Source organism: Poromitra crassiceps (assembly GCF_964638095.1).
Source record: "Poromitra crassiceps genome assembly, chromosome: 27".
NCBI lineage: Eukaryota > Metazoa > Chordata > Actinopteri > Beryciformes > Melamphaidae > Poromitra > Poromitra crassiceps.
The window spans coordinates 7,071,783-7,087,038 of record NC_139650.1 but is presented as its reverse complement, the minus strand read 5'-3'; the positions used below and the strand labels follow the sequence as shown (position 1 = coordinate 7,087,038).

Genomic DNA, 15,256 nt, shown 5'->3' with positions numbered 1-15,256 from the left:
CATTTTAGACTTGATACTTAACTTCAGTGCCCTATGGGGTATGGTGTGAACCACTGGCTCAATTTACCCCACAGCATGTGGCTCACTTTTCCCCATAGCCACCATTTGGGAAAATCTGTTTAGCAGTTTAGGCTAATCTGTAGCCTAGCTAAATGAGTCACATGGTTTTCATGTGGATTTCATGGGGACACATTCCTCTTTTCCTATTTTCTTTTGCTATTTTGACTAACTGTTTTTTTTATGTAAATAAATGCTTTCCACTTCTTCCATGAGCTTCTCTCCATCACAGACAGATAGAAATGATGGGTGCTTTCTGAATTTATGGTCATAATATGACCAGACAACAAATGTGCACAGTGTTACTCTCCTCTATCTACAGTATATGAATCTCTCTCTCTTTCTCTCCCTCTCTCTCTCTCTCTCTCTCTCTCTCTCTCTCTCCTTGCAGGACTGTATCAGTCTGGGTTCGGGGGAACCCAACATGGCGGAGCATCGCTCCTTCGTGCTTTACCACAACAACAACCCTCGATGGAGCGAGGTGGTCAAGCTGCCCATCCCCATAGACCGCTTCAGAGGCTCACACCTGCGCTTCGAGTTCAGACACTGCTCCAGTGAGTAGATTACTACCAGTCACTATCAGGAGCAGTGGTAGCTACTGTAGCATCCTATGACCAAGTCAATTTTGCTCAAGTCCATGTCATTAATGCCAGGTGATGAGTTTATTTATTTATTTATTTATTTATTTATTTATTTATTCATTCATTCATTCATTCATTCATTCATTCATTCATTCATTCATTTATTTATTTGAGGGACAATGCACATTAATGACCATTATGCACTGTAAATGTGCCAGTGATAGTCAGATGGCTAATTTTCAACAACTGTCCCTTGGAACTCCAAATCGACCTCAAGTTTAAATGTAGAAGAACAAGTCAAATCAGAACAATTAAAGAGTCCGGATCAATTTAATATCTTAAAGAAAACTAAATATCCCTATAAACTAAATATCTAGGACTTTTCAGTGCAATATGGTTAATGGCATAACTTTCAATCTAAGCCATTTACACAAACACAAGATCTCACTTTAGAAAATGTGTAAAACTTATGTTATGTTTGTCCTGTTGCTTCACTTCTTGTCTGAACAAACGGTTATCGTTCTTTCTCTCTTGCTGTCTCTGTGTGTCTACATGTCTCTCCCTCTTTCTGTCTCTCTCTCTCTCTATCTGTCTCTCTCTCCCTCTTTCTGTCATCTCTCTCTCTCTATCTGTCTCTCTCTCCCTCTTTCTGTCATCTCTCTCTCTCTCTCTGTCTCTATCTGTCCCTCTCTCCCTCTTTCTGTCATCTCTCCCTCTCTCTCTGTCTCTATCTGTCCCTCTCTCCCTCTTTCTGTCATCTCTCTCTCTCCAGCAAAGGACAAAGGAGAGAAGAAGCTGTTTGGTTTTGCCTTCACTCCTCTGATGAGAGAGGATGGAACCACTCTTTCTGACGAGAGCCATGAACTCTACGTCTACAAGGTCAGGAACATCTGTCTGCATGTCTGTCTGTCTGTCTGTCTGTCTGTCTGTCTGTCTGTCTGTCTGTCTGTCTGTCTCTCTGTCTGTCTGTCTGTCTGTCTGTGTCTGTCTGTCTGTCTGTCTGTCTCTGTCTGTCTGTCTGTCTGTGTGTGTCTGTCATCTGTCTGTCTGTCTGTCTGTCTGTCGAATTTCCGACCTGTCTAGGTGGGGTGATAACAGTGAGAGAGAAGCCGAAACCAGTGAAAGGCCAAAACATTTTTTTAAATCATATAACTGCAGAATCTCAGCTTTCATAATGTCTCTCCATGCCTTTCCCCAGACCCACAACAAGCAAGTGATGTTACCATCTTCTAAATCACTCAAGGAAATAGTGGTTATAATAACATTCACCCACGTCAGTTAATAGTCCGTTGGTTTCTGTTAGACTCCAAAAACCCTCAGGCCTTTCTTATGTCCCGCTGTTCACTTTGATAGTGTCTTGCTTCAGTAATTGAACGTACGTCCCTCTCTGGCTCAGTGTGACGAGAACACGACGTTCAGTAACCACGCCTTGTACCTGGGCCTGCCCTGCTGTAAGGAGGACTTCAGCAGCTGCCCCAGCCTGCCCTCCAGCCTTATCTTCCAGAGGAGCACCAAGGAGACCCTCTGGATCTCCACTCAGCTCTCCTCCACCAAGCTCACTCAGAACGGTACCACACCTCCTCCCCTGCTGCTTTCACTCTACTGATCTACACACTTTGCCTGTGTCCAATTGTGGAAAAAACTATTTACTATTTACTCCATCCAGTTACTGTCATTGTAGGTTTTTCATGTACACTACTTGTACTTTTTGGAATATTTTTTTTAAATTCAGTAACTTTTATTTTTTTTACTTAAGTACATGTTTCCTGAAGTATTGTGTTCCATCCATTATTAGAGTGGATAGTGAACCCTGGTAGATGTTGTAGATGTGGAGGTGTCTCTACCTCAACACTATGTTGCTGTGTGTCTCTGGTTGTCTTCCAGTGGACCTCCTGGCCCTGCTGAAGTGGAAGGCTCATCCGGACCGGGTCATGGACATCCTGGGCCGGCTGAGACATGTGAGCGGAGAGGAGATCGTCAAGGTGAGGCTCAGTCCAGCACAAACGCTGCACACCAACAAACGCTGCACACCAACTGTTATTACCATATAACAGGCAATCTAACTGTGTGTGTGTGTGTGTGTGTGTGTGTGTGTGTGTGTGTGTGTGTGTGTGTGTGTGTGTGTGTGTGTGTGTGTGTGTGTGTGTGTGTGTGTGTGTGTGTGTGTGTGTGTGTGTGTGTGTGTGTGTGTGTGTGTGTGTGGCAGTTTCTCCAAGACATCCTGGACACCTTGTTCTCCATCCTGGATGACAATACTGACAAATATGGACCGCTGGTATTCCAGTCACTGGTAAGTGTGTGTGTGTGTGTGCACGCGCAGTTATATATATTTATATATATATATACCGTATACATGTACATGCGCATGTATATATATATATATATATATATATATATACCGTATACATGTACATGCGCATGTATATATATATATATATATATATATATATATATATATACCGTATACATGTACATGCGCATGTATATATATATACATGCTCATGTACATGTATGTATGTATATATATATATATATATGTATATATGTGTGTGTATATATATATATATACATATACATATACATATCATTGACAGTGGTGTTAGGTGGTACTTAGACCTGAATTAGCAGTATAGTATTAGTCATCCTAAAAAATAAAAAAATAAATCCTAATAAATTTTGTTTTGACCTAATTTTATTGTTGTCTATAGAGTTAGTTCCACCTCTGCGCAGATTCCCCCGCTCTCTTCTCTCTCTCCCCCTCAGGTGTCCTTCATTGGCCTGACGTACACCCCCGCCGCTGCAGCCCTAGGTCCGGCCGTCATCGCCCTAGCCACCTGCCGTCACTCTAGGCCATCTACCCGCTACTCCTTCTACTGTCTGACACCCCGGGCTCTTCACCACCACCGACCCCTATCCTCATCATCCTGGTCACCTGCCTGCCTAAGGGAAGGGGGGGACCCCCCCCCCCCCCCCCCCCGGCCTCATCACCTCCAACTCCTATCCTCCCCTCCCCTTAATCACCACCTCCGACTCTTATCCTCCCCTCCCCTCCTCTTAGCTAGTATTCTCTAAACCTACGAACACTTAAAGACTACATTTTCTATTTCCTTTGGACTCTACTTTTTACATTTTCAACTCCCTTCCCTGATTTTAGGATAATTTAAAAACTACATTTTTATATCCCTCTGTTGGACTCTTTTTTACATTTTCAATTTTCTGTTCTCTTGTAAATTTTATTTCCATAATAAACCATTTACAGAGTTTCACTGCCGGAAAACTCTGTTCATGGTTTAGCCCGGCATCTCTCGGCCTGTCTCGGAGGGGAGTCCCCGGATGGGGGTCCGCCGCTGGGTCCACTGCCTGGGTGGGCCCGCGTGGCCTGCGTGGCCTGCTCTCTCAGTTCCCAGTCACTAGCTGGGGGCGGGTCTGGGAGCGGGTCGCGTGGGGGGTGGGCTTACCCAGGCGACCATTGCTGGGCCCCTGTAGCACAACGACCTCACAAGGTTCCTCCTCAGCCAAGCCAAGTCACTGGGGCAATCCATTTGGTGGAAAGGTTTTCTTGCGTTCACTGGGGGTGTGGGGACGCCGCTGTGTCCCGGCCCGGCCTTCTCTCCCACGCCTTATGTGGGCGGGGGGCCGGGGCGGGGGGCATCGGTGCTCTTCATCACTGGTCGAGGGCTGCCGGTTGGTTTAGAACAGTTTAGGTAGGCGATAGATTAGCTACAGCCTAAGGCTGACCTGTTATAGTGTTCAGGCAAAGATCAGACTAGAGCAGCAGAGTAGGATAGGCCAGATTAGGCTGTAGACTAGCTAGATACTATGTCCCAGCTAGCTCTGGTTAATGCTTAGAGTAGTCAGTTGTCTGATCTTCCCCCCCCCCTCTCTTTCTCTTTCCCCCGCTCCTTTCCCTTCTTCCCCCTCCTGTTCCCCACTCTCCCACATTTCCCACTCCCCCCCCGCCTCCTCTCTTTCCATGCTCTTCCCTCCCCCGCCGCCCCTTCCCACGTTCCCCCTGCTCTCCCTCCCCTGCACCCTCCCACCTCTCCTTCTCTGTTCTCTCCTCCTCCCTGTCCTCTCCCCTCTCTCACATTCCCCCTGCACTCCTTCCCCTACACCCCCCCACCTTTCCTTCTCTGCTCTCTCCTCCTCTCTGTCCTCTCGGGGGGGGGGGGGGAGGAGGGGGCGGAGAGGTCTGTTCCCTCCCCCGCCTCCTCCTCCCGCGTTCCCCCTGCACCCTCCCACCTCTCCTTCTCTGTTCTCTCCTCCTCTCCCCCTGCACTCCTTCCCCTGCACCCCCCCACCTCTCCTTCTCTGTTCTCTCCTCCTCTCTGTCCTCTCTGGGGGGGGGGGGGGGGGGGGGGGGGGGGGGATGTGGGACGCTCCCCCTGCTTCTCTACCCTGGCTCTCCCTCCCCTGCATCCCCATCTCTCCTTCTCTCCTCCTCCACATTCCTATCTTCTCCCCACCTCCCCCCTCTCCTCCGTCTATATTGCTCATTCTCTCCCCACCTCCTCCCTCCCCCTGCTCTCTTCTCCCCCACACCTCCCCTCCCTTCCCCTCTCCTGCTCTCTCCTCTTGCTCCTTCCCCACCTCATATACCCTCCCCACCCCATCACTCTCTCACATTCCCCCTGCTATTCTCCCTTCTCCTGCGCTCTCCTCTGCTCTCCCCTCATTCCTATATTTTCTATATTATCAATTGTTCAAATGTTATCTTTATTCTGTATATTATTCATGTTACTGTTGTGTCAGCTAGAATTAGCTAGACATACTTTCTGTGAAGCCCTCTGAGACATGCTTGTGAATTAGGGCTATATAAATAAACTTGACTTGACTTGACTTGACTTGACATATACAGAGCAAGAGATATATAGAGCAAGAGATGTGAGAGATATATATGTGTGTGTGTGTTTGTGTGTATAGATACAGTAGATAGAACTTTTATTTTCTTAATATGTCTCTCTCTCTCCCTCTCTCTCTCTCTCTCGCTCTCTCTCAGGTGTTCATCATAAACCTACTCAGGGACAGTAAATATTACCACTTCCGGCCTGTCATGGACACGTACATCCAGAAGCACTTTGCCGGGGCGCTGGCCTACAAGTAAGAACTGCCCCTTAACCCCACCTGCATGCCCTAGCGCCAGGGGTGGCCAAACTACGGCCCGCGGGCCAACTGCAACCCGTTCCCCGTTTTTAAGTGACCCGCCACCTATCTAAACACGCAACTAGAAACATGTTGGTCGGTCTCTGCTGTCGATGTGGCTCAGATATTCAAATATCATTTATCATTGGAATTCAATGTAGTGGCTTCAAATAAAGCATATCTGTCCTTTGTGTGTGTGTGTGTGTGTGTGTGTGTGTGTGTGTGTGTGTGTGTGTGTGTGTGTGTGTGTGTGTGTGTGTGTGTGTGTGTGTGTGTGTGTGTGTGTGTGTGTGTGTGTGCGTGCGTGCGTGCGTGCGTGTGTGTCCAGAGAGCTGATCCGCTGTCTGAGGTGGTACATGGACCGCTCTGCTGAGGTGGTCAGGCAGGACCTGATTCAGGAGGCCATGAGGGTAAGAGCCATGTTGCTTCTCTCCAAACCCTCAGTGAAGCTCACCTGCTGTCGTTTCCTGACAGCCCTGAGAGATTAGATTAGTTTTCTTCAGAGGAGCTATAATATCTCAACTTTCAGTAAAAGAGCAACCACCTTTCTCACATAGGCCGCGCTATGTCGAAGTCCAGAATCCACCAAAAAGCTTTCATCAACACGTTTGCTGCCACTGAAGGTCCTGGGCCTGTCAGAAGGTCACATTACATCAGCACTGAAACTAGCTGCAGCGTTTCAAGCAGACGTGTTGTGCATTAAGCAGACCAGCGCTGCTCAGCACACTGAAATATTCATCAGACTCAAACATTACTCTCATATGGGTCACACACACTGCCATATTGAAGTGGACGTGGACAGTGTGACTTATGGAGGATGGTTTTGACACATACTAGAAAGCAGGGGCGGTTTTAGCATCAGAGCTTTGGGTGGGCTCAGGCCACCCAAAGGTCATGGACCACTGAACCCCTAGGGGGGCCTGGGGGCATGCCCCCCCGGAAGAAATTTTTGTACAGTTTCAAGTAAAAATGGATCAAACTGGCGCACTTTGAGATCAAAATGAAGAGACTATATCTATGAAGAACTACACACATCAATATCTTCTTTACCGTTCTGTGGTTTTACAGCGATGAAAAAATAATTGTTTCCCTATATATACTATATATATTCTGCATACAGGTTACTGGTAGAATTATGCTTGCATAAATAATACCAAAATCACTTCAGGGGAGTTTCAAGTAAAGTAACATTTTGCTTTGTAGGCAAAACAAAAGTAAAATTAAATCAAAAAGGAACTTCCTAACTTATTGGCTGGAATAATATTCCGACAAGATAATAATATACTGTAAGCACTACATGCTTGCATGTGGCAGTATTTGTGGGGGTCAAAATCTATGTAGGGTGTACCACCACAAATAGATCAGTGTATGGGAAACACTGACTATTAAATTGTGTGACTAGAAAGACACCAATAAATCTGAGAAAATGTACTTTAATTTTGAACAACAGCACTACAACGGTGGCATTACAAATGGTATTATGAAATTATTGTGGGAAAAAACAAGAATGCCACTTTTTTTCATGAACTTTAAGCAGAAAATTAAAAAATAGTTTTAAAGCAAAAATAAATAATAAATAAAGATCATTTTAACAGAAACTGCTACTAATGACCACCATGGATTTGGAGGGGGGGGAAACCCCCTTTTATTTTATTTTTTTTGGGCCTAGAACCGCCCCTAGAAAAGGCCTAGAACAGCCCCTGCTAGAAAGGTATTTGGGTTTGGAGGGAAATGTTTTGGGGCTTCTTCTGTTCACTTCACTGAAAAGTTTGTCTGTGTCTGCTGGCTGTTTGGGAGTTTCTGTCAGTAGCCCACACACACGCAAGCTAAACCCACTGCTTGCTGGCTGTAACAACATTCGCCAAGCTCAAAACAACAGCCAAAACACTGGCTCATTTGGACTCACGCTCTTTCCAATAAGCCTATCTGAAATCCATTGGCTGTAACTAGCACTGTTCTTCAGGTGTATCTTCTTGACGTATCTTAGCAGAATCAGATGACATGCGACTACTAGGGAGTCTTTCGTAGGTTTTACACATGCACACTTTAGTTACCCTCTCCTCACCCCCCTCTCTCTGTCTCCCTCCCTCCCCCCTCTCTCTCTCACACACACACACACACACACACACTCTCTCTCGTGTTTGCAGGCCCTGGAGTATCTGTTCAAGTTCATCGTGCAGTCTCGTGTGCTGTACTCGCGGGCGACCTGCGGTCTGGAGGAGGAGGCGTTTGGGACCAGCATCCAGGAGCTCTTCCAGTCCATCCGCTTCGTCCTCAGCCTGGACAGCCGCAACTCAGAGACACTCATCTTCACACAGGTGAGGACACGACACAGACACAGACACACACACACACACACATACACATGCACATACACACATGCACGCACACACACACATGCTCACACGCACACACACACACACACACTCACACACACGCTCACACGCACACGCACACACACACACACACACACACACACACACACGCTCACATTCACACACACACACACACACACACACACACACACACACACACACACACGCTCACATTCACACACACACACACACACACACACACACACACACACACGCACACACACGCACACACACACACACACACACACGGGCCACATACAGATCTTTTTTCAGATCTTTCCTTTTATCTGTACATCTTTTTCAAAAGCATCAAATGTAAAAACGTTGACTTTTTGATGTGCTTCCTGCTGTGTCATCACTTCCTGCTGTGTCATCACTTCCATTTCTCCACAGCTGCAATGATTGTTTCTGCCACATGTTTAGTAGTAGTTTCCTAGTTTGGATCACACAATGTGTTATAATCCCATGCTCATTAGATTATTTTTGCTTGTAGTTTAGATGTGTTTCTGCTTTTTATGCCTGCTAATGCCATGGTGGTGATTATTACAATCTTTCTATCTACCCATCTATATAATCTTTGCTTGTATAGTTTTGATAAGTTTCCCATTCTGCATTTAGGAGCATTATTCTGAAGGTGTGTGCATTGTTTCTCCTTTATTTACTCTTTTCTTCTTCTACGTCGGATCTTTCCTTCCTCGCCTCCCCCTCTTTATCAATCCCCCCCCCCCACACACACACACACAATCTGCCGCTCCTCTTGGGCCCCTCCCCTCCACGCCCCCCCCAGCCGTGTCCTGCCCAAACCCAAGCCCCAGGCCCCGGGGCCGGGCCCCCCGCCCCCTTAGCCCCGCCCCCTGCCCCCGTCCCAGGCCAGGCCCAGTGTGCCCCGGGACAGGGACAGGCCCCCGGGAGCGGGCCTGCCGGCTGCTCTCAGGCCTGGAGCTCCAGCGCTCCGCGGCCCTCCCCTCTGGCAGTAAGTAGACGTCTGGATCAAACCCTGTGTGTGACGTGTCACCACCAAGCCCAGAACCCCTCATGCGCCGGCTGTTTGTGAGCCTAACCACACACACGCGCACACACGCACGCACACGCACGCACGCACACGCACACACACACACACACACACACACACACACACACACACACACACACCCTGACTGCTTTCACATGTACCTTGTTGGAGAAAAATATAAGTTCCATTGGCATAGGCTGTTATAATTATCACATTTAGCGGATGTAGAATTCTATTCTCTATCATACCTTTAACTTTTACTCCAACTGACAACATTTACCGTATCCCCCCCCCCCCACACACACACACAAAGCAGCAGCCCTGTGCCCTGTCACGCCCCTCACACCACATCCTGCACAATGGCAGGATATGTTTCATCTTCACTGAAATAATGATGCATAACGTCCTCATGTTAATCTCACCTGCTTCCTCCCTCTTCCTGTGGGTCGTGGATGCGACTGTCATGGACAATGTGTTACTTTAGTGGTTTTAACACCAACTCCCTCACATTATTTGAGCGTACAATGACTTTTGAAGGGCAATGTAAAGACTTTGTGCAGAGTTTGTGCATTCAGAAGAACAGCTTCTATCATTGCTGCAAAATCCAGGCAGAGAGGGAGAGAGAGAGAGAGAGAAAGAGAGAGAGAGAGAGAACACAAGACATCATGAGAGAGAGAGAGACAGACAGAGATGCTGTTTTCTCAGCAGTGTTCTTTTCGAGGGCTTGTTCGTGCCTATTGTACATAAACGTCTTTGTGAATGAGATGGATTCTTAGCTTTCTTAGCTTTCTTAGCTTTCTTAGCACTCTTAGCTATCTTAGCTATCTTAGCACTCTTAGCTTTCTTAGCACTCTTAGCTTTCTTAGCACTCTTAGCTTTCTTAGCTATCTTAGCACTCTTATAGCACTCTTAGCTATCTTAGCACTCTTACCTGTCTTAGCACTCTTAGCTTTCTTAGCACTCTTACCTGTCTTAGCACTCTTAGCTTTCTTAGCTATCTTAGCACTCTTAGCACTCTTGGCTTTCTTAGCTTTCTTAGCACTCTTGGCTTTCTTAGCACTCTTAGCTTTCTTAGCTTTCTTAGCACTCTTAGCTTTCTTAGCACTCTTAGCTATCTTAGCACTCTTACCTGTCTTAGCACTCTTAGCTTTCTTAGCACTCTTAGCTTTCTTAGCTTTCTTAGCACTCTTAGCTATCTTAGCACTCTTAGCACTCTTACCTGTCTTAGCACTCTTAGCTTTCTTAGCTATCTCAGCACTCTTAGCTTTCTTAGCACTCTTACCTTTCTTAGCACTCTTAGCTCAAGCAACTGAGGTAGAAGAAGAGAAAGTGCAGACTGCCCGTGTGACGCAGCTCAGTGAGCTAAGAATGTTTGTTGCCCCCCAAACCAGCAGTGTGGCACCCCTCAAACAAAGACCTGAAAGCGTTTTGTCCAAACCATGACACTCTGAAATAACGTCTTCTCTTACTAACCTGTTGCACCATCCTTGTTTTGCTGTTTGATGATGTTTGACTCAACCACTCTCACCTTCCTCTTCCTCTGTGTGCCTTTAAGCACCGACTGCTCCTCCTCACCTATCACACTCTCACCTGTGTTTCTCATTACACTGTAGGCTATGGGTCATCTTGGTTATGATGACTCTCGTCACTTTGTTGTGTGTCTTCCAGACAAATTGCTTCATAACTTTGCCAGAACTTTGTCTGACTCTGAATCTTTCCCTCAGTCTGAGTTTGCTGTGATTTCTGATCTATTCCTTTGATTTGGATTCACTTCGCTTTTTTTCTGACGTTTTTTTTGGTCACTCTCTTAAGGCAATTGTATGGTTTGTCCGGTGTTTGCGGTGTTCACGGTATGACCGTTCTCTCCACAGAGGCACAGCATTTCATGGCAAATGCAGGTAGCGGGTACCGCCACGGTGTCCGCGTGGAGCACAGAATCAGCCATCAGTTTGCATGAAGACAATACTTAGTAACCAAAGAGCATAGCGACCATCAGCCAATCAGCCCTGGGAACTGACCACGGCGTGTTGCGTAGACCACCGCGGACCAAGCGAGCGTGGTGCGGACCCTCCACTGACCCCCTGCGGAGACTTGCCGCACAGCCGCTCTCCACCGGGAACACCGGACACTACCACCATAAAATTGCCTTAAACGTGCCTCTGAGATGTCTCAGACTTGTATTCCAAAACACACTATTTCCATTTAGAAAGAAGAAAAATATATATTGCTTTAAAATATCTAAAATATGGATAATCCAGTCTGTAAAAAGTTATTTCAACCATTTTGTTTCAACCGCGAAACATGCTCACTGCTATGCTACTTTTCTCAAGTGCAATAATATGAATTTTCTGCTGTCAATTAATCTTAGTATAGGTGTCACTTTTATAATTGGTGAGTACCTCATTTCAGAACAAAACTCCTCAAATATAACATAAGTGTTCCCTCAGCAGTATTCATTATTATATATTATTAATATATATATTATAAAAAAATATTATTATTATATATATTATTATATATCATATTATTCATTTATAACTGCACCCAGTCATCACTGAGCCAGTAGTCTGTAAAGAGAAATAGATAACCTCTCCAAATGGAAATACGTGTTTTGGAAAGAAACTCTCATGACAGCATCAAACTACCTCTCTTTAACTTTCTCTTCTCTTCCCTCATCTCTCTCTCTCTCTCCTCTTCCTCTCTCTCTTCCTCTTCTCCTGCCGTCGCTCTCTCGTCTCCACTCGGGCCTCTCCCTCGCCCCCTGCAGGCGGCTCTGTTGAACTCCTTCCCGGCCGTGTTTGACGAGCTGCTGCAGATGTTCACGGTGCAGGAGGTGGCAGAGTTGGTGCGGGGCACGCTGGGCAGCATGCCCTCCACCGTGCACATGGGACAGTCCATGGACGTGGTCAAGCTGCAGTCCATCGCCCGCACCGTGGACAGCCGCCTCTTCTCTTTCCCTGGTAAACACACGCACACACATGCATGCAAGCACACACACACACACACACAGTCTCTCTCTCTCTTGCGTGTGAGCACTCGCCTCGCTCTCTCTCTCTTTCTCTCTTTCACACACACACACACACACACACACACACACCTGCACTGCTTTGACCGTGCTTCGTCTCACTCTGTCAAATGTCAGAATAATGAACAGGGTTTCTTCCACGAGGCCTTGAAATCCTTGAAAGTTTGTGAATTTGAGGGAAAAGAATCAAGGCCTTGAAGGTTTTTCAAAATAGACATAAATAGACATGGGTCCCAAAAAATCTTTTTTGCACATTTGCGATGACGACAATGGTGAGTGTTGTATCTTTTAGCCTGTTAGCAGTTTAAAATCAGTTATTAGGCCATTTTCTCAAATCAATTGTAACATATAATCCCAGTCCTCACAACCCTCACCCACAAAATAATATTAATATTAAATAACCTGTGTGTGTGTGTGTGTGTGTGTGTGTGTGTGGGTGTGTGTGTGAGTGAGTGTGTGTGTGTGTGTGTGTGTGTGTGTGTGTGTGTGTGTGTGTGTGTGTGTGTGTGTGTGTGTGTGTGTGTGTGTCCTCAGAGTCTCGTAGGATCCTCCTCCCGGTGGTGCTGCATCACATCCACCTCCACCTCAGACAGCAGAAAGAGCTGCTCATCTGCTCTGGAATACTCAGCTCGATCTTCTCCATCATCAAGACCAGCTCACTGGTAACACACACACACGTGTGTGTGCACGCACACACACACACACACACACACACACGCACGCACGCACACACACACACACACACACACACACACACTGTCTGACATTCAGGATTTCCAAGTCGGCTGGTCAAACTAAATCAAGAAACTGGGAGCACTGAGGAGAGTGGCTGGCCAGTAAACTCACCACTGAGAGCCAAGCGCCTGTCTGTCCTACATACAAGCTAAAGGTCTGCAGTGTCATGGAATATGCCTCACTCAGCTGGACGAGTGCTCCACCTACACATCTCAGCTGGATGAGTGCTCCACCCACACATCTCAGCTGGATGAGTGCTCCACCTACACATCTCAGCTGGATGAGTGCTCCACCCACGCATCTCAGCTGGATGAGTGCTCCACCCACACATCTCAGCTGGATGAGTGCTCCACCTACACATCTCAGCTGGACGAGTGCTCCACCCACACATCTCAGCTGGACGAGTGCTCCACCCACAGGACACTGTGGGTCCAGGACACTGCCAATAGGAAACTGGCCATCCCCAGCCTTGTCGTTGCCAACACTGCCCCATGGACGTCCAGGCTATGCTCCCTCCACCACGCCCCAGACGTCATACCACCACCGCCTATGCACAGCCACACCAGACCATGCTCTCAACCTCCCAGGCTCCAGAACACACTCCTTGGACAGAAGCTTTCTACACACTACTGACCATATGGAATAGCCTTGCAGAGCATATCAGATACAGACAATGGTCTTCGCAGGCCTTCAAATGCAGAGCTCATAGACACCTCCTGACCGCCCCCCCCCCCTCACTTAAAAAAATAAGATGGTGAGATGGTCAAAATGTCAAACTTGAGGGTTAAAAATGGGAGTCTTCAAACCGATGGGTGACCCCACAGTGGCTAGCTCCATACTTGTATACAGTTTATGGTTTTCTCTCATGTCTTCTCTCCTCTCTCTCTCTCTCTTCTCTCCTGGATCTCTTCTCTCCTCCTCTCTCTCTCCCCCCCCCTCTCTCTCTCTCTCTCTCTCCAGGATTCCCCGGTGCAGGAGGAGGTGGAGATGATGGTGGAGTCCCTGCTGGACGTTCTCCTGCAGACCCTGCTGTCAATCATGAGCAAGAGCCAATCGCAGGAGGCGGTAAGGGGTCAACGCTGTCCGCAGTGCACCGCGGAGATCACTGTTAGTAACTAACAATACCACTACTACTACTACTACTACTACTACTACTGCTGTTTCATCTGACCTCATTCCATCATCCAGCCAGCCATCTATCATTTATCTGTCCAGCTATCCATCTCTCCATCCATCCATTCACGTATCCATCTTTCCATCTCTTCCAAGATAATATAGTGAAAGTGATCATCTCAAAGATTTTCATGGAAATAAATGTGTGTAAAGTCACTATCTATCACTGACTGAGATAACACCATGGTGATTGAGCCTATGGCCCATTGATGGAAGCCTTTGCATTTTCAGTACTGCAGCATTTATGAACTTGGTGTCTATGGTGACACCCCAGAGATGGTAAGTGGAGCTAACACAATGGACTCTTCAACTACTGTTACTAAGTAACTAACGTTACTATAGTTTCCCAACAACTCCTGTGTGAAGTAGGCTAACAAGCTAGTTTTTTCCCCAGTCTCTGCTAGCATTGCTGGGGATTATGGCAAACTAACGTCACATGTAACAGTGTTTGGATCTTACCTGCAATTACCACGCATTGCCATAGGTGTCACCAAAGAGAACAAAACTGTAATCTTCGCGATTCAATTGAACTAAAAGTAAAACTAACTAAACCTAAGTGAAATTAAACTAAACCTAACTAAGAATAACTAAAACTAAAGTAAAATTTAAGACTAGACTAGACAGTATTTTTGGTCACTGTCAGTTTGGCCACATTTGTCAATAAAACAAGCATGGGGAGGCATTGGTGCATACGCTTATTACGTCTGGGATGTCTACATGACTGTGAGTCAACTGCCTTCACAAAGTGTTGTGTTTGTATTGTAATATGGATTTTGAACTTGTTAAATCTTGCCCCTGACAAATACCCCCCATATTATGATAAATTAATTAATTAATAACACTAATACTAATACTAATACTAATACTCAAACTAATACAAACTAAACTACATTTTTAAACAATAAAGGTAAAGTAAGGTAAAGTCCCACTGATTGTCACACAATAATGTGTAATTTGTTCTCCACAATTGACCCACCCCCGGGGGGAGCGGTGAGCGGCAGCAGCGCTGCGCTCGGGAATCATATGCATGATCTAACCATATGATAAAAACAAAGCTGAAAAGAGAAGAAACCCCACTCTGGAAACGAAACTCCCTAAACTCGTTTGAAAACAAAAATTTACAATGAAATAGAAATAAAAAGAAATGAAAAATACA

At 46.4% G+C, this 15,256-nt stretch overlaps 1 protein-coding gene across 1 annotated transcript in view; it reads left to right on the top strand.

The window, feature by feature from the left end:
• The window catches only part of LOC310799406 (dedicator of cytokinesis protein 3-like), a gene marked incomplete at both ends in the record, with an annotated part of 383,185 nt that overhangs the window by 347,568 nt on the left and 20,361 nt on the right, over positions 1-15,256 (top strand). Inside the window, 12 exons of the mRNA XM_083661993.1 lie at positions 449-611; positions 1,411-1,517; positions 2,035-2,206; positions 2,523-2,620; positions 2,845-2,928; positions 5,638-5,738; positions 6,109-6,190; positions 7,928-8,098; positions 9,030-9,128; positions 11,935-12,127; positions 12,727-12,854; positions 13,888-14,034. Of these exons, the coding sequence (XP_083518119.1) occupies positions 449-611; positions 1,411-1,517; positions 2,035-2,206; positions 2,523-2,620; positions 2,845-2,928; positions 5,638-5,738; positions 6,109-6,190; positions 7,928-8,098; positions 9,030-9,128; positions 11,935-12,127; positions 12,727-12,854; positions 13,888-14,034 (1,545 nt within the window). The remainder of the gene's footprint in view (positions 1-448; positions 612-1,410; positions 1,518-2,034; positions 2,207-2,522; positions 2,621-2,844; positions 2,929-5,637; positions 5,739-6,108; positions 6,191-7,927; positions 8,099-9,029; positions 9,129-11,934; positions 12,128-12,726; positions 12,855-13,887; positions 14,035-15,256) is intronic.